Below are 19,201 nucleotides of genomic sequence, written 5' to 3' on the forward strand. Positions count from 1 at the left end.
CATGGGTTGTAGGTGCTTGAGGGAGGTAACAATAATTAATACACCTCTGAGTCTGTACCTGGTGTATGTTTGGAAGTTTGTACCTGTAGGGCTAACATTCTGCAGGAGGAAGTAGAAGTGCATTTGGGCCTACTTGGAATGTAAAAAATAATTTGGAGAGCAGGGGCAGTGCATAGAGCTTTTATACTCCTCTAGGTCTCCTTGAGGCACTCGGACAAGTTCTTACAGGTTATTTTATGGAGGCCCCACACCTTTCCAAACACAAAGCATCACARTTGCAGCAAACGCTATTTCTACCTGTAGTTCCTTGGAGCTGTGGTACCCTTGTGAGACAGTTCCYGGAGGAGAAAATTAAGGACAGAAGCTAGCTAGAGAAGTATGAGCGAAGGATGCTTTCCTAATCGTACCGTTTCAGTGCCCTCAGCGTGAGAGTTCCATGTGAACTGTGCTGGTTTCCCATTATTTAGTCACCATGGAAGTTAGCGCTGCTAGGTTTTTGAGACATTGTGTCAGTGCTATCCATAGTCAATGCAGGCAGCTTTCCTGAGGCAAGAAGGCTGTTCTTTTTTAGTACTTCCTGACTCAGCTGTGACCTTGCTGCATCTGCTCCGTTTTTCTTTTCCCCCTCCTGGCTGCTTCACCCTGTGCACGCTCCTGAAAGCAAAGCACTGTTTGCTGTAACTTTCTGCATTCTTTTCTTTACATTTCTGCAGCATCAGAAGAATGATGAGCTTGAACTTCTTGGCTATTGAGAGTCCAGGATCCTGGACCTGGGGCACTGACAGACTTTCAGAAATCATGGTAGTAGTGAGGAGTACAGTCTGTAAGAGGAGCCCATGGCTGGCTCTAGTTAATGAGTAGGTAGGTTAATGACCAGCTGCCTCCCCCTCCCCTGAACTCTGGGTAATGAGGTCCAAATTTGTTTTATCTTCACAGTTCCACCAAAGATCTCCAATATCTCCTCGGACATCACCGTAAATGAGGGCAGCAATGTGACCCTGGTTTGCATGGCAAATGGGCGTCCTGAGCCTGTCATCACCTGGAGGCACCTCACCCCAACAGGTAAGTGATACCATGCTGGTGATTTATGAACTGTCCAGTATTCTTCTTTTCCAACTTCAAGAGAAAGTTTCAGTAGCCATTGAGGCAACTGTTAAAAAAAAAGGTTGTAAAAGATCTTTAAATGCACTGCAAGCATGCTTTACAATCTGGTCTTTCAGGGACTATAACCCAGCTGTCCCAAGGAACAATTGAAATTACATCAGTAGAAGTTCTGCAGAATTGGACCCGTAATTCCATTTAGCTTTGGTCTTCATCTAATAGTCCAAATCTCTACTGCACATGGTAAGGCACGTGGAGGAAAACCACTGCTGGGGTGGAGAAAATACTGTTGTTGCCAGTGGAGAAAGGATTTTTGTTTAGATACTGTATTGAATAGGATCTTTCCAAAACCAAGGAGTTTGCTTTCCACTGCTTTGCCTTAAAACAGAGAGGCAGACACCGACACAGTGGTTTCATGTTACTCTACTTTGGCAGACAGTTTTCCTGTGTTTTGTGAGGTGGATAAAGGAGATGTTTGTCCTGCAAGATGAGTGAAGGACAGGGAGAAATAGAGTAAACAAGAACTCACYAGCATTGTTCTGCTAGGAAAGAACCCCCGTTTTTTGTGCCTTTCATGGTCCAGGACRTGACAAGCTTGGAAAGAGAACATCCTTTTCAGTAGGCTGACTCTGTGAGGATAGCAGTTTGGGTTGCAAGGAAGTTCTGCCCRTAAAGGTTTATCAGTAGCAAGGGAATAAGTGGTAGGTTCCTTTTCCTCCTCTCYGTCATGTCCTTTGAGGAAAAAATAATTTTACCTGAGTTCTTTTGCCATCAGATATTGTTTCATCTAAATTGAGTGGGGAAAACATTCACTAGCCCAGGAGTAAGGARTTACCCAGGAATAAGGTTCTAGCTGTGCCACTGAGATCTGTGGGGAAATAGGACCTATTTTCCCCCCTTTTATTAAATTATGTATTTATAATCTACTAACTTCTATGAGGCAATTTTTAAAGATTTATTTCTTACTGAATCTTCATCTGACTGCTGCACCAGTCTTTCAGTCCTTGCCTCCATCTAACTCTTGTATTCAAGCAGGAATCATTTCCTAGCCATTCAGTGTGCACAGTCTAACATTGTTTGACTTAAGGGAGTTATGAGGATACCAGATTAAATCTTCATGAAAACTAAGATTTGGTATACATCAGGCACRTTGTGTAGAACAGTAATGTGAAGATTCCTTTCCTGACTCATCGCTTTGGCTGCATGCTTGTTCTTCTTGCTTTTTCCAGTTGTGCTGCCTACTCTGTTGTATTAGACACAAACTTCTTTCCTGCATTTTTTAGGCTCCTCAGAGCAAAGCTGCACTCTAGCTATCCTCTCTAGTACACAATAAGACTGCCATCCCCACTTTTATTACAGTGTTGGTTTTTCCTGGCTTATTGTTTGGTTTTCCAGCAGGCACTTCTTTTCCTGTCCTGTGTCTCAGAGACGTTGTCTGTTAGCATACACCCACACTACCTTACTGACCATCAGGTCTAACTTGAGGCTTCCCCTCTACAGTGAAGCCTACTAGATACTCCCTTCATGTCCAACAAGAGCCTAGGATGAAAGGCAGGCAGTCCCCAGTCTCTCACCTCATTATCTCATTGCTTGTTGCATTCTCTCTCCTTCCCCCAACTCAACCCATCTGTTATCTCTTTATGCTTACTGAGGAACTGCTTTAAGGCAGATGTGAGGTCTTTGTACAGCATGTAGCCCATAAGGTACTTGTCCCAAAATGGGGGACACAAGACCTCCATGTAAGTGTTTTCCTTGAGGTTGATAAATAATATAAATCTATCCTAAAGCTATTGCCATTAGGAACATCTGTCTTATCTTGGAATCTCCCCTTTCCAGAACTGTAAGGCATTTTGGCTCCATCTATGCTAGTTTTGAAGACATCTGCTATGCATCAAAGAGCTATTTTAGATTGTTGTAAAGGTTTCAAATCTCTCTCTCTCTCTCCATGGAGCTTTTTGCAGTTAAACTTGTAACTACAGAGCTGGAAGAATGAGTGTTATTGAGCTTGTGCAGGAGGTTTCAAGTGGACAGGTTGTGAAATTAAACCAGTATTGGGRGGAGAGAGGGCCAAATTACTTTTTCTTTGTGCACCCTCCTCAAGGAGTTGATTAGCAAATTTGTCTGCTCTTTCTTTCATTCATTGACTTCATCAATAGTGTTTGTTGGCTAATTACCGGAGTTAGGATCAGAGAAATGATTTATTTCTTGTTGGCTGGGAAATGGAAGAGAAAGATACAAATGCAAAGGGAAAGCAGTATTGTTACTTATGCAAAGCAGGCAGAGATGCATGTGATAGTTCATTTAAATGCTGCTGGGCCTAAGGAGTGATTATAGCCCACTCATTTGCCTATCTGGGAAGTTAAAATTTCACTGTCAAAAATGCTCCATTCCTTTCTTTCCTGCTCCTTCAGTAAGTAGTTGAACCAGGCATTTTTCTCTCATCAACTCTTAAGTCCTCAAGTCCTGAAGCAACCCACAGGAAGCCCCCTTTCCTTTCTCTGTGAAATGGCTGAAGTGTGGCTGTTGCTGTTGACTGTAGCTGTGAAGCCTGGGGAAAGGGAGCTAAAGGGAAAAATACTTTAATAATTCAGATGGCAAATGACAATACAGATCAGCTTTATTTCCAAATAGTGTCTGGTAATGAAAGCAGAAATGACATTCCTTGAAACAGCATGAGTCTTTACTTTCCTCCTTCATTCCTTTTCAGATGACTGACTAACTGGTTTTTGACAGAACAGGTAGAGAAGAGATATTGAGACATATCCTTTTCCTCATTATCTGGCAGATTATTATGCTATAGGACATGGGCATCCTGGTCAAACTAGCTTTGTRTAATTCAATAAGTACTGCCCGTGAGGATGAACAGCTTCATTAGCTCCTTTGCTCCAGCCAGCACAGCTCTCTTCCGGCAGCACAAGTTTGCGGGTCCCAACCCCAGGCCCAGCATCTCCCTGCCCACGGTCCTATCATTCCCTCTGTGAGTCAGGACACAGTTGTGGGCTTATTAAGCTTGCTGTACCTTATGACTTTTGTCATCCCAGTTTGTGATGACAGGCCATGGAAAAGATCGTAGCAGCCCTCTGAATTGCATTTGTTCAGTTAGAGTGAGGATAAGTACAGATGGTTTCCTATACAGAGTATATGCATTTAGCAATTKTCAGCATTAGGAGCATTTCACTTGTCTTTCTTGTCTCATTTCAAGAGATGAAAGAGTCTCTCATATCTTGAAAGGGRCAAAACCCAAATTCTCCCCTCTGTAACTTTGTGCAAGAAATAGGTGGTGTCCTGTTGTTTTTTTCTCCTTAATATTAAACACAYGACCTCCATGCCCTGTCATCCAAAAGGCAAAGATTATTTGTTCCTCACTGAATGCAGTCCCATCAACTTTCCAGTTGGTGTACCACAGCCTGGACAAGGTCCCAGCACTGGACTATGTACCATTCATCATGCTGACAGGTTCCATGTGGGCTACCACAGGCAGCCTGCCCATCTATGGYTAGTGATGTTAGGAGATGCTCTGTTTTGCCTGGATATAACTTATACAGTCAAGAAAAGAACCCAGTAAGATAGTTTATAGATGGTAGGCAGTACCTGCTTTTGAACTCACCTTAGTCTTTCTTGACTGACATGACACCTCACATCTTTCTTGACTGACACTTTTTCAGGCTTATGCATGAGTCCTCCCAACTTTTAAGCTGCTTTAATCACAGTTCAGAGGTTTTATCMTTTATGATTTCTCATCTCTCCATCTTATTCAGAGGCATGCTAGATGTCTGGCTGACTGAAAAAGAACTTTCTGGGGAAAATCAAGATTCATGTACTTTCATATTCTTATTGGTAAATCCCTCTCAACAGAAGCCCTGAACAGTGGCCACTTGAAAATTGAGTYAGCAGCAATGTGGTCATGGACAGTTGTTGGGAATTCTTTGCGTTACCAGAGACCTCCAGTGCCAAACCCATTGCCCTCAGGGGCAGACAAACACAGAGGAAAAAGACAGCTCCCAAGGATCTTGCACTCAAACTAGCAGAAATGGTCCTTTGCTGTCCTTCTGCTCTTTTGCTCATTTCCTTTTGCTCTTTTCCCACAAGGTATCAGTGGGTGAAACCTCCTGATGGTCTTGCTCCTGGGTGCTTGACCCTGGAATCAGTACTACGTGTCATGGCAGCCTGAGAGGTGGTGTCAGGGAGACAAAGCTTTACTGATGTCTATGGAATTCAGCTCAAAGTTGAACAAGTGATGTTTTTTACTGATTCTACATAACCAGATGAGTTGCAAACAATTCAGTTTTCCTAGAGTAGTGACAGTGTATGAAATCTGTGTACAAATTCCAGGTATTTCATTCCTGATCCAACTCCTGTGGCTTCAGCACAGCAAGGCAGTCTGATACAGAAGAAAAAAGCTTGAATTCTCTCAAATTCCACCTGACACTCTAAAGATACATGCTTTGGCTCAGAAAAGGAGCTTAGTTATTACAGTGGTAATCACAGTATAAAAACCAGTCTAGAGCAAAGCAGATAAGTATTGATTGTAACACCCAAGTTYCATGTCACAGCATAAAATGAAAGGAGATGGGAAGGCTTGTCAAATATGCCAGTCTGATTCTCCCTGGAGGGTGCTAGAAATTCTCATTGAATCTTAGAGAATTTACCATAACCTGGGAAGTTTAGAAGGAATAGAGAATACAGTAGAGTGCCTGCATGCTCTATGTAATTGAGATGGTATACATATAATAAGTTTATAAACAGCTGTAGAGCTCATTGCCATAGGTAGTTATTTGAAGATGAGAACTTGGCAAGACTCAGTTCAGAGRATAATGTGAACAAATCTGGATATTCTTGTTATTCACAACAAAAATATGGAAAAGAATTTTTAAAATCATGCTTCAGGCTCAATTACTAGAGATTGGGATGAAACCTAACCTGAAAGAGGCAGATTATCTAACACCTCCACTCATTCATGTTTCTTCAGCGCATGCAAATCTCTTTCTAGGGTTGAACTCTAAATATGAAGGAAGCAGAAAGTCCTCTGAAGTTGTGAGACTGAAGATTGCCATATCGTTCACATAGGCACCTCTGACACTTAGGTTCAATGTTTGTTTGCCTCTCCCTGCTGTTTAAGTCTAAGGCTTTGCTGTTGCTCTTTATATTGCACAGGAAAAGCCAGTTTCTGCCCAGCAAAGGTAATAACCAGAAAAACCTCAGCCAATCATTGCAGTCAGCCCTGTAAGCAGTGGGTAGTGATGAGGGGGAAGGGGATTTTCTGTCTATCCAAGCCATTTGGATTTAGTCTCAGTCTCAATTGCTCTCTCAAAACCTCACTGAAACACTTGCGAGGAAAGGGAATGACTTATTTTTCTGTTTTTTGGTATTGTTGCTGCACTAGCTCTTTTCATGTCTCATCCTACTCCCCCCCTTTGCCTGATCAGGAAATTAAGGATTTACAAAGCACTTGCTTGAGTCAGTATTTTAGGAACTTACAGAGGCAACTGATGCTTTTTAACCATGCTTCTTTCCACTCTCCCTGCCCTTTTTTTTTCCCTGCTTCCTCAAGATACTCTCTGCCAAAAGTGTGGCTTCTCTTCCCTACCACAGAGACTCTCATTTTGCCTCCTATGCATTCTCTGGTTTTTTAGGACTTTTGTGAAAAGTCTTTTCCTCTCTTGTGCTACATCTTATCCAACATTATGGCGGGGGGTGGGGGGAAAGGATGCTGGCTCACAAACTGCCTGGGAAACAAGCCAAAGATTCAGCTTTTTCAAGTCCTCTCCAGAAGGCATCCAAAGTTGTTTCAGCTTCTATTTGCCTCCTACTTCCTTTGGCTCTGTTTACTTTTGAAAGTCCTCTCTCCTTACTGCATGGCCCACAAGCAGGACCCCCCCACACACCTTCTTGCCTGTAATAGGCTTAAGTCCCGAAAACCTTCTGTTTCTCTAGCACACAGGAGGRCTTTGATTTCTTCCTTCTGTGCCCACAGCCACAAATGCTGCGCAGAGATCACTCCTACAGTGATAGTGCCTTATCCCATCCCTGTGAGCTGCGGTGATGCTTCAACACTGCTGGTGCATTTTCAGTCTTTTCTCCCAGTGGCAGAGAAGGAGAGCAAGGCATTCTTAGCAATGCAAGTACATTTTGGCATTTCTAGAGAACAGGMAAATAGAACTGCTTCCAGGGAGGAATTCAACCTACTGCCTTCAGCAGCACTTGGAGAGAAGCATCTCGAGTCTTCTGGTCATTTGGTGGCTGCTCCATCTCTGGCTGTGACATTTTCTTTGCCGTTGGTGGGGAGATGTGCCAGTTCTGTACCAAGCTAATGATTTTCCTGCAACATAGAAATACTGCTCTTTAACAACAACTTTAAGYGTGGTAGAGTTGCCTCCACCTTTAGCTCTCCCAAGACATTTACCAATTCTAATCAGCTGTAGTGTTAGAGTCTTTTTTCATGATACTTTGAAGGGTGAGATAGTTTGTGTTCTTACACTGTTCCATCATATTCGGAAGAGCAGCATTTTTCTAGTTCACTGCATGGCCTTAAGATCMTGAAGTGCTATACAGTCATCACTTCTCCCCTCAAGGCCAGTGTTTCTCAGTGGAGATACTCTTGTTTTGCTGGGACATTAAGGAATAATGCCATTTTTTTTTTCTTTTTCTACCCTCTTCCATGATGCAGTCTTGAAAGAAGCTGAAGCTAGGACTAAAAATCAACTATCTGAGAAGCTAAGATTCAAAATCTTCCATAATTAGTGATGACAGGAAAAAGAATTGCTATATACTACTGTAAGCAGGATCTCAGCAGCAGACTGATGAGCCTTACCACATTATCCACATTGAAATCAAGGGACTTCAACTGACGTGAGCAGACAGAAAAGAGGAAGAGCCTACTGCCTGTGATAGATGCTCTCCCACTTGCCTCTCCCTTCTTACCAATTGTCCTTGTGCTCCCTTGCACAAACTTTCCACTAAGTACTTTTGTATACTCTATAGAAATAGGCAACTACAGCAAAGCAAATTGTCTGAAGAGGGTGTCACTGAGTGCAAGACACTGACTATGTGTGTGTTATTGCGTCTCCCTCTAGTGACCTGAACTGACGAGTCTAACAGCCTGTTTTGGGTCTCTTGTGCTGCTTCTTTGGAGACTGGTCTCCTCTATGTTCTCAGGGGTAGAGGTCTGATTTTTTAGGATTGGGTCCCCCATTTCTCTGGCATCTGGTGGTTATATTCTCCACTGTCGGCAGCGTGTTTACAGCTGTAGTTCACTACTTTAAATGTAAAGCGTTCTTGTTCTTGAGTCTCTAGAGATATAGAAAGGTTGTGTGTGAATTAAGGGAGAGAAAATTCACAGTGTTTTATATTTAATAGTTCCAATTCAAACATCCTTAGAAAGCTATCCTGAAGAAAAAAATTGAAAGGTTGCATTTTTTTTTTACCTTGTAGCTGTAATCTATAAGTTCTTTCACTTTAGGCAAGTGTATTTCTCACTCTCTCTTCACAGTAGGAAGAAAATGTACTAATAAAAGGGGAAAGTTAAGGAAGCAGCTTATAGCTACTCCTTGCCTTTTTTCATTTAAAGAGAGAGACTTCACTGATGTTGTTATTATACTGTTATTTGACCTCGGTAGCTTCACTGGCTTCAGTGTCTGTTCTGCACTGGAGCCAGAGCTACTGTCTTCTGCAGCCTGAGGACCCCAGTGAGTTTGGGKGACAGCACCCACTGCAGCACACAGATCCTACCCGGACAGTGCTGTCCAGAGCAAGTCTCTGTACAGCTCCAGAGCTTCACCCCCTCTAGCTTTTCACATATGACTCTTTGACTGTCTCTTGCCCCTGCCTCCACCCCCGCACCAATCCCCTTGATGAAGCCACTTGGCATATTCCAGTGATGATCCCCGCYAGTGATAGCTGGAAAATATACTGGCAGAAGGTTATGTTTGTCAAAGAGATACAAACCTCTGAAATAACTGAGCTGGACTAAAAGGTCTCTGAGGTGCCTCTCTACAGGCAGGTAGAGATTAATCTACCAGAAAGGTCTGATTTATGACCTGCAAGTTCCATGACCTAGGTATTTCCACCTCCCCTTCTCAGCCTGGGCTGTCTTTCACTATCCAGTGGCATCATCTGCYGCTGCAGGAAGAGCAGAATGAAATGCACTGTCGTGACAAATCATTTGTGTGTGGTCAGTGCAGTCATTCATAGTAGGAGCATGGTCTGAGTTGGGGGAGAGTGTTGCCACATCTGGGCTTCCCAAGATGTTCTTCATGCAGCTGTCCCTTCCCATTTGCCTCTTTCTCTGGTGCTCGTTTTCTTAAGCTGCCTTCTCCCCAATCCATCAATTCATTGCACAATAACAATGATGATCTTGGCAAAAGGCTTTGGGAAGCATACTGTGAAAAAAGCCTCGTCCCTGAAAACAGTGCCCTTCTCCTTTACATCACTGTAAATACAGCAACTGGTTGGCATGGAGGCTCATGCCAGATGCTTTGTAGACCAGGAAAGGCCAGAAGCTTATAAATTGGCAATCAGCTATTGCTGGGGAGAGTTTTGGTGTGTGTGGAGTGCATATATGTGTGCGTGTGTGTGTGTGTGTGTGAGAGAGAGAGAGAGAGAGAGAGAGAGAGAGGGAGAGGTGTGTAGGGGTCAAGGGTGTAGGGAGGAGCAGTAAGAAAAATATGATTTGAAAGAACCCTCTGCAGAAGGATAGACCTAGGGCAAAAAGGAAGTCAGTTGTGAGGGCAAAAGATCCTCAACCTGCTCACTTGGATGACACCCAGCAAGGTCAGGTGCCACTCAGTCTYCTGTGGTGTGGAGCTTTTCTTCAGGGTCTGAACACAGTTGTAGTGGAAGTGGGAGTCTCTCAGGTGAAAGTAATAAGCTTTTTTGATAATGCAGGGCTACAGTAGGCCCTGCAATGGACTGCTTGAACTCTTTCTTCTCCCTTAATCTTCTTGCTCAGTAATTCAGTTTATGTCTTCAGAACATTCCTCCCTTGCCTGTATAAAGAAGATGAAAAGCATGAGAGACTGAAAACATGGGAGGTACATGTTCAAAAGTATTGTTCTTTTTTCTTATTCACTCACTTTTTCTTTCACTCTGAGCAGCACTACTTTTCTTGTGTAGTCTGTTTTGTTCCCTGCCCCCCACTACTCTCCACTGGCTTTCTTGTAAACTTGAAGCGAGTGCCTGCCTCAGTGTTACTACAGCACTGGAGTAAAGCAGAGAGGTGTTCCAGCACAGCAAGAGCTGCTGCCTGGTGTGGCCTTCAAAGTTCACTCCAAACTCGGTGTGACTTGACTGATTTGAAGGATGATCACATCCCTCCCAAAAATCAGCACAAGCCAGCAGCCCCCAGCAAGAAACATGTAATGCAGATAATGAAGGCCTGGGAAAGGCATTGATCATGACTGATTTCAATTATCCTGACATTGATGAGGGTCATGCCAGAGTGGAAGGGTCCTGGAGGCAGGACAAAGCCATATCTGTGACAGGCTTTGCTGGGTAGCTCTTAGAGCCCACACCTTGTCTGGGCTTGTGTCCCAGGGAAGCCTTCAGTGGAAGATGAGCGGGCTGCAGTTTAGGGTAGGCAGATGGAGCAGTAATGYACTCTSTCAGGGAGGGTCCCCAGGCTCCTGMGTGAGAATRCCTGCAGGTTAGTGCCCTGTTGYGTGTGYCTGGCTGAGAAGTGCTGGCAGGGTCATCTTACTGCATGTACAACAACTGATGCATGCCATCAGCACCATCCTACAGCCTTCTGTGAGGCTCGTAGATGACAGTAAAAAGTGTGTAAGTAAGTATGCATGTGCACACTGCTATATGCATTACATGTGAGCATTTTATTGTTTATTAATTAATATGTTCACCATGCTGCTATCTGCACATGCCTTTTGCTACACTGGCACGTGGTTTTGATATTCACCAACCCTATATACCCTCTTTGCATTTCCTTCATGGTAGAATTGTGAAACATAGCAGTAAGCATGAAAAATAAAAATACTGGAGGAGAAAGAGAATGTACTGAGTGATATTGTACCTGCCAGAAAAAAAGGCTTGCTTTAGTTGTGGGGTATGGGTCTCTACAGCTGTCCAAAGCCTGTCTGTACAGTTTAAACAATGGCTGTCTGAGGGGGACAGWGCGTAAGTATTTTTAGAGTAACTCAGCATAAGAGACAATATTTCAGATATTCCCCAAGCTACAGAAACTCAGATCAGGTTCCAAACTTTGCAACTCTAGTCTCTCTCTGACRTACTCACTTGTATCTACAACATTTATCTCTGTTCAACCTGGGCATCTTCCAAGCAAATAAATAATTGGTTTCTGCTTCTGTCTCCCCTTTGCCCAAGGGACTTAAAGTTAATTTGTGCAGACTATTAGTCTTTGGGCAAAGGCTGCTATTGTGAAAGGAAGTCAGGGCATATATAGATAGATAGTCCTTGCACTGTGAAATTTTAAGTGCCCCCATTTCCTATGGGGAGATCTAGAGCCACCTGACAGCTGTGAGGAGGATTCTCCTGTAGCTCTTGGGAGCTATCCAGGGAACAAAGCAGGTGGAGATGGAAAGCCCATGTTCCCTAGACGTGCTCCTGCTCAGAAGCCCGGAGATGTGTGTGCCATATCTTGGGTGAAATACAGGCATGTGGTAATGCCGGTGACTCCTTATGAGAGCTCAGCTTTTGCTTCAGTAAATGCCAGGACAGGTCTCAGAGTCCATACACAGAGCAGAAGCTGTAAGGGACATGGGGACAAAGAAAAGTCACAGTTGCCATGCAGCATGTCCTGTCTGAGACGCAGGGGAGATGAGGGAAGGAGACTGCTAACTCAAAGAGACAAAAGTAATTAGAGGAGCAAAATAATAGATTAATGAGCAGCCAGCGTCAGGGGAACTTATTAATTATTGGTGGAGGGTTTCCTCCAATGTTCAGGCTGGCCGAGGGCATGAAAGATGGCAGTCGAAACTCCAGTCCTGTTTAAGGAAGCCACTAGGGAATTAGTGGTGAGGGGTGTTGGGAGAATGATAGCAGAGGTTGAGTTAACTGCTTTCTTTGAATCTCTTGTTACATGTGGCTCAGGTAAGGGCTGAGGAGGGAGGCATATGGGATATGCTAGATCATATCTAACTGATGTTAATAATGGCTCAATAAAAACGCTCCGATAAGAACACATTAAAGTTGTATGGTTAAGCACTTGCCAGCCAGGTAAGGTGAGATTTAAGGTTACACATACAACCTTAAGTCTTCTCCTGCTGAGTATACCTTAGCAGGCAACTTCTAATTAAGGGACATCAGGCTATTTTTCAAGTAATATTATTGTAACATTGGTTGTGCTCTTTTCGACTTTGGAGAAATGCATACAGTGTCTACTACTATTGTGAGTGCTTGTGCATGCTTAGTGAAACACAGAGTCCATTATAATTGTGGCACTGAAAAATACTACATTAGTTCTACTTGAACAACAGGCTGGAGTTGAGACGTGGGGTCTGCTGAGAATGTTAGATATAGGGCAAACCACCATCCAGTTTCCCAGATCACCATTTCATGTATCACGAAGCAGCAGGCTTGTCAGATGTGACATTAGCTACGAATAGTCTTGAATATGGGGCTGTTCCTTTTAAGGACAGATTTATTATTATTATTATTATTTACTTCTGCATATTGTCTTTTGACCTAATTGTCACTGAAGTCATTAGAACTATTTACAAGGTAAGGTGCTAATTTGTCCTGTCAGACCGCGCCACAAAACATGCCTTTCTTCTGTATCTATGAGACCCAAGAGCTGACTGTTCATATATGAACATACTTCTTTTTAGGGCTCCTAAGCATACAACTTTTAGTCTCATTGCATATGCCATGGTTGTGATATAATGGGAAAGAGAGAAAATATAAAGGGCAAATCTGTTCTCGAGGAACCAGAGCACCCTCTGCTATCGCACTGCTTGTCCTCCTGACTATGTAGGGAAGTCTACTGTGGTTTTGCTTGAAGAAAAGATTCAGCACTGTTGGACTGTGAGTGTCTCCAAATCTGTTCGATATCGTGTGAATTCAGGTGAAGACTCACATGTGCGTTTGAGGATGTCTAGAGCAGTCTCAGGTGCTTGAGCTTTATTTTCTGCTTTGTATATCATCATCCAAAGAAGGGGTAACAGGAAGAGCTAAGGGAAGTAGTTATAGCAGCAGTCAGCKCTATTTGTTTTTCTAGTGGTTTCAAAATATGTATTCAGTTTTTCATAGGAAGAAACACTGAATTTGTGAGGACTGTCACTGTAGAGGCAAGTGCAGCTTAGTCAGTGCTAAGCAGAAGCTCATAAAGAGAGTTACTTCTGAATAGGAAAAGTCGTATAATCCCAAATGGCCCTCTGGGACACTAGCACTGGCCATGAGAGAGCAGAGGTTATATGCAAGATGTGAGAGAACGACTGTGAGGAGGAAAGATAGAGAATTTCACTAAAAGTCCCCAGAACAGGGATGTATGCTGATTAATTTCCACAGACCTGCATGGATCTGAAATGAGCTAAAAATTTCCTCGTTTAGAGACTTTGGGGATCACAGAACTTAGTTTGTTTAAAAGAAACGAGCTTCATCTGAGAGGTTTTGCAACTTGTACTAATGAGAGTCTGTCTGTCAAACTTAAGTGGCATCAAGTGGCTCAGAACAAGGGCTCTTGGGCGTTAAATGGTTCCTACCAAATACCAAGCCCATTACCATGATTGGCTGTTATAGCCCTCTAAACGGCAAAAGTGATTAAATTGGTCGTTATGAAACACTAAAGATGCATAATTATGAAAAATAAGGCTTGAGCACAAGGAGATTTCATCTCACTCCCTGCTTTGTACCTCAAGGAGAAATCAATGCAGAAATATTTTAAAAGCAGCCAAGGATTATCCTGTCTGGTTTACTCCTGACAGTCTGGGAATCATGAGTGTATTTGGAAATGAAGTTGTTCCTCCATTCTCTAGGCTGTTGCATGAACTGGAGCCTGAGTGTCCAGAAGTAAAGTCCTGCTCTTCATACTAGATGGAGTTTCTCCCTTGGCAGGGGAGGGTTTGACTCCCTGCTGTCCTGCCCTCTGCTGAGAACTCCTAGTTTTGGAATCAAAGGGAAGTCAGCTTTTCTTGGTTATTTGTCAGGGAGTACGTCTAACCTGTCCAGCTGAATGAGGCAGTGGGCTGTGAACACTTTGTCCTCTCATGAGGGAAAGTCTAGCCAGTTGTGGTGAAACCACAGCAGAGTAGCCTGGGGACAATGTGGGTAGTCAAGGGAGGTTACACTGGGAAGAGCCAGCTCCAGTGAACTGGTGAGTGTTAAAACAGTCATGGTAATGGTTGATTTATTTAGGGCCTGGGAACCAGCRCTAAGGATTGAGTGTACTTCTGCAAGAAAGTTAGTTGTGTGGGAGGCTTCAAGATACTGCCAGCACTGAGTAAACCCACCTCTGCCAGTGCCTTTCTCTTTCCAGCTAAGGTGAGGTCTGGTGCATGACCTTCCCCACTTGCTTTGGCACATCAGGCCTTATCCAGGAGTGACGGATTTTTGTTCTCCTAGTGTCATGTTCAGGGGAGTGCCACAGAGACTGGCGTGTGTATGTTTTGTCCTTCTAAGAAACCATCACTCGGCAGATAGCAGTGTGTGCCCTACCACTGATGATATTGCTAAACTTCGTGCGTTTTCACTTCAGCGTGTTCCAACTCAGTGAGGGAACCTCCCCTCCAAGGCAGCTTGAAATGAAAGTAGRGTGTTTATTGTAGGTGGCACCATTTTTGACAGCCTTGTCTCTGCTATCTTAGGGCAAACCAGTCTGTCCATGGAAATGGCCAGCAGCTGCTCTGGAGGGATGTTCTCCATGCTGTGGAGAGAGGCTTTCTACGAGGCAGTTTGACAAAGGTTGTTTGCAAAAATGGAGAGTGGGTCCTCTGTCACTGGCTTTTAGTCATTGTGCACAAGAGGCGAGGAGATACTCAGAATGTGAAGTTCTCTCAGAGCAAACTGTGAGGCCTTTTGTCTTTGTAGCAGCTCATCTTCCTGTTGTTGGACAACTCTGAGGATGATACCAGAGCTTTGTRCCCTTCCTGCTCTCCTAGCCCTAGGATCCCAACACCCAACTGTGACAGCACCCCTCCCTCCTGTCTTGGAGCACCCCTCGTGTAGTTCTCCCACTAAAAGGCTGCAATAGCATCAGGCACAGAACAAAATAGAGTGCTTAGTCGTTTTCCTGCACAGCTCAGCCAACCCAGCCTTCCTAAAACTCTGATGTTCCTGGTTTGCACAGACTTTCAGCAAAAATAGGTTGTTTGTTTGTTCATTTTATTTTCTTTTTAGTTCTCTTTCTCTTTGGTGCTTCCTCGGCCCCGAAAGAGTTTTATAACCTCCTTAGAAAGAATAATAGTTGTGCTGAGTTATGCACAGCCTCCAGGGGCCCTCTTCTCTTTTTGAGTTGCTGCAAGTTTCTCTCCACGTGAGCACTAGCTGAGTCATTGAGCTGAAGTCCTTTTTTCTTATTAGAACTGAGTGGTCACTAAGTGTGTGCTAACATTTACATTCCCTGCTTGTTCCTCCTCTATCTTCTAGCAGATCCTATGCCAAGCTCCTCCTCCCCATTCATCTCCCTCATMTATCGGTCTGTTTCTGCTCTCCTTCCTTCCTTATGTGACAGTTGATTTAACGTATTTTTAGGTTCTTTCTGGAACTCAATTTGTTTGTAAACCAAATGCCGTTTAAAAAATGATTGAAGATTGCTTTGGTATCAGATCATGTCATTTAAGGCATTAATCCCTTTTAAGAAACTGCTCTGTGTGCATGTGTGTGTGTGTGTGTGTGTGTGTCATTTATGGCATTATTCATATCCCAGAAGACAAGTAACATCATCTGCATGGGTATGTGAGAGTGTGTGAGCAATCTAATCAGCTGATTTGCTGTATAGTTGTTTTCCTTGCTGCTCCTGTGGCTGTTGTAATCTAAATAAAATGTGTACTCTATTCTAAATGGAAAGCCAAATATCTATACCTTTTGAAGAGACCTTTGCACCTGTCAGAGAAATGGAGTTGTAACAAGCATCCTGGCACAGRTCCATATTTAATCCATTTCCAAATCCAGTCTGCTCAGCCGAACTTGGTCAGTCTGAAAAAACACTTGTGTTAATTAAATTAATTATTGTTAATTAATTTGTGTTAACCAARCTAGAAGTGACCAGAAATGTTTCAGACTACTCTTGAAGTGCTGAACAAAGAGAACAGCTCAACAAAATGAATTGATTTCACTCCTTAAATRTTTTTCTAACTTTTCTTCTGACTTTTGTAATTTGCATGTCCCTATTGGCCTAAATCCCCAGCTCTACTTAAATTGGTTGTTCTCTGTGAGGGTGAATTTTTCACTAGTTTTGGATATATAYGAAAATGCAGAAATGTTTCATTATTGCAGCTCACTTCCTACAAGCGGTGTGACCGCAATGAAGTTCCTTGCCCCATACACTGGCTTCTAGGCATTTAAAGATGCCTACATTTAAAATTCTTCCAAAATTATGAATGTATTTGGCTAAAATGTCCCGTATTGTTAGCCTAACTTATAATAAAAATGACAGGGGTGTGTCTGTGGGCTAAAGACTACTGGTGCATGTATCAGGAAACCAGTCACTTGAGGATTAAGATTGTTCACTCAAAACTCTTCCYGCAGAGAAGATGTAGGCCAGTTGCCTCGAACTTTGCATTCTTAATTTGTGCAGAGCAAATGGTTTGTCTGGAAAGCCTGGATTACAGAGCTTGGAGGATAGAATGAATCAAAAACTGATCTGAGTTTCAGGTGTAGAACCTATTTGCAGCAATTTTTCCTCTTACAATTTGCTTGGTAGGCCCCAATTGCATTTTAATCATTTGCTTATGACAAGAACACTTTGATGACTTGAGGGAGGAGGTAGACAGAGAGCTCATTTAGTTATGCAATCAAACTTGTTTTTATATCATTCAGAAAGGCCTCAAGACTTCTTCAAAGTTTACTGTCTCCCTGTCCAGGATGCCAATGTCCAGAAAACAGAGAATTGTACCTAAACAGGGAAGTGGCATTTGTCCAGCCTACTAGTGAATACAGTAATGGCATAACAGCCAGATGTACTATGAACTTTGCTTGTGACTGTAATCTTATTTGTTTTGCTGATCTCCATCCCATCCCTTCATTTTGCCTGTATGTTGTCTTTCTCTCTCTCTCTCTCTCTCTCTTTTTTTTTTTTTTTTTTTTTTTTTTTTTTTTTAGTCTAGTGCTTATACTCAGTCAGTAAATCTAGGAAGGAATGTTGCAATTTCCCAATCTCAAACACTCACCTGGAAATTCAGTCCTAAGGGTATAAACAGGATCAACTTGGACTTGTCTTCACATCACTGTGGCAAATTGTGTTGATCATCTTTAAGATGCCAGAAATAAATTCACAAGAAAAGACTACACTCAGGATAATWGTCCAGAAGAGATTTTCTGAAAGTGACTTTGAATCTAAAAGTACTGTCAAAATASTAACCTTAGCAAATATTAGTCATTTAGTTGGCTGACCTGCAAGCTCAAAGACCAGACCACATCCTAGCTATTGTTTACTGGACATTGGTCCAGTAGAGGTGAGGAGGACTTAGCATAGAAACGTGTGGGCAAGTCCAAAGCAATCACCCTGTTACCTGAATGCCCTTTCTCTGATGATTTTTAAGGTAGACTCTTTCCTCTCCAGAATTCTGCTGCTCAGACAAAGAAAAAGGAGTGAGACACCATTGTCAATAGCTCTTCTATCAAAGACTACCTGTTTTATATGCAGACAATAACTAACAGATGCCTGTGGGGAAAGGCAGTAGAGAAAGAGTTGTTTGAGTGATTTTAGGTGATCCTTTCCCACAYGCATTTTTTAGTGTTCTGAAGGCCACTTTTAAAGGTAATTTTAAATTCTCAAACTTGCCAAAATGTGGAGACATGGGGATAATAAAACCCCACAACCTCCTATAAGTATCTGGAAGAAAGTGCAGCTTGTAATGAGATTTTGTACAACAAAATAAGGATATTTGTTCTCTCAAGATGCTGTTTCCTGGGTGGATATGGCAGTCTCCAAAGGATTTGTCCTTTAAAGGAGGTGTTCAGGACAGGAGTGTTGCTGGAGCCCCATATCATGCCAAGATGTGGAAGTTCAGGAGAGGGAAAGCGCTCTAGATGTGAGAGAGTCCAGAGCTCAGGGAGTGAAAAGGCTGTCCGGCCAGGTGCCTGTCAGCAGCACCTATGTAGAAGTCTTTCACAAACAGCATACTAAAARGCACCAAGACTGAGTCTTCCCCAGCAGCTGCTCTTTGATCTCTCTAAATAAGCACGAGTGTCTGTTGTGGCTTAACTGGTGTGAGATTAGAGGCAGATCAGGCCTGAAAACAACCTCATAGCCAGTGGAGACCTCCTGTGCTCTGCCCTTCTCCACTTACCAAAGCATCTTTCACAGCAGGAAGAATAAGCCCCTCCTCTCTCCATGAATGTGAAATGTTTCCACTAGTTTTGGTTTTCATGGGCCATGCCCCACCATGCCTCCATCTAGAGGATAACCCTCCTTCCATCTGGTGTCAGAGATGCTCTCCCCAATTCCCAGTACCGCACCGCACTGGTAACCTACTTTTCTCCTCATATCAACCTCAGAAACCAATATTCATAGCCTGCTTCCTCCTTCCCCCCGGTCAGTGCCAGCAGTGGCTGTTCCACCCCCTTCCTGCATTTGAGATGCCTGCCACAGTAATGGGATCCTCCTGCAAGCTCTTTAATTGAAAGGAATATCTGTCTGGTGTGAAGATGTCAGGAGGCTGACAGAGACGTGTTTCTATAAAATGAGGCTTGATCTACGGTGCAACAGGCAGTGTCTGGATCACCGAGAATCCTTCATGGTTACTGGCTGCAGCCAGCTTTTCGATGGGGGTTGCTAATTAAGGTGCAGTTGTCAGTGTGTGGGTGTTGGAGACCCTTCAGCTCAGCTGCCAGCTCTTTGTCTGCTGTGCCAGTACGCGAGGTGCCATTGCTTCCTTTCCACTTGGCGCTTCCCTTGCCTGTTGTGCCACTTCCAYTTCTCATTTGCATCAATTTGAAGCAGAGCCCTGCTGACCCTGCTGACCACTGTTCATAC

The 19,201-nt window shown here is 43.3% G+C and overlaps 1 protein-coding gene across 2 annotated transcripts in view; it reads left to right on the forward strand.

The window, feature by feature from the left end:
- Nucleotides 1-19,201, forward strand: part of LSAMP (limbic system associated membrane protein) — a 319,948-nt gene that overhangs the window by 207,110 nt on the left and 93,637 nt on the right. For both annotated transcript variants that reach the window (XM_085326037.1, XM_085326038.1), the window contains exon 3: nucleotides 937-1,062. In XM_085326037.1, the coding sequence (XP_085182163.1) occupies nucleotides 937-1,062 (126 nt within the window). The remainder of the gene's footprint in view (nucleotides 1-936; nucleotides 1,063-19,201) is intronic.

This window comes from Rhea americana, unplaced genomic scaffold (assembly GCF_003343005.1).
Source record: "Rhea americana isolate MKP2758 unplaced genomic scaffold, rheAme1 scaffold_126, whole genome shotgun sequence".
Taxonomy (NCBI): Eukaryota; Metazoa; Chordata; class Aves; order Rheiformes; family Rheidae; genus Rhea; species Rhea americana.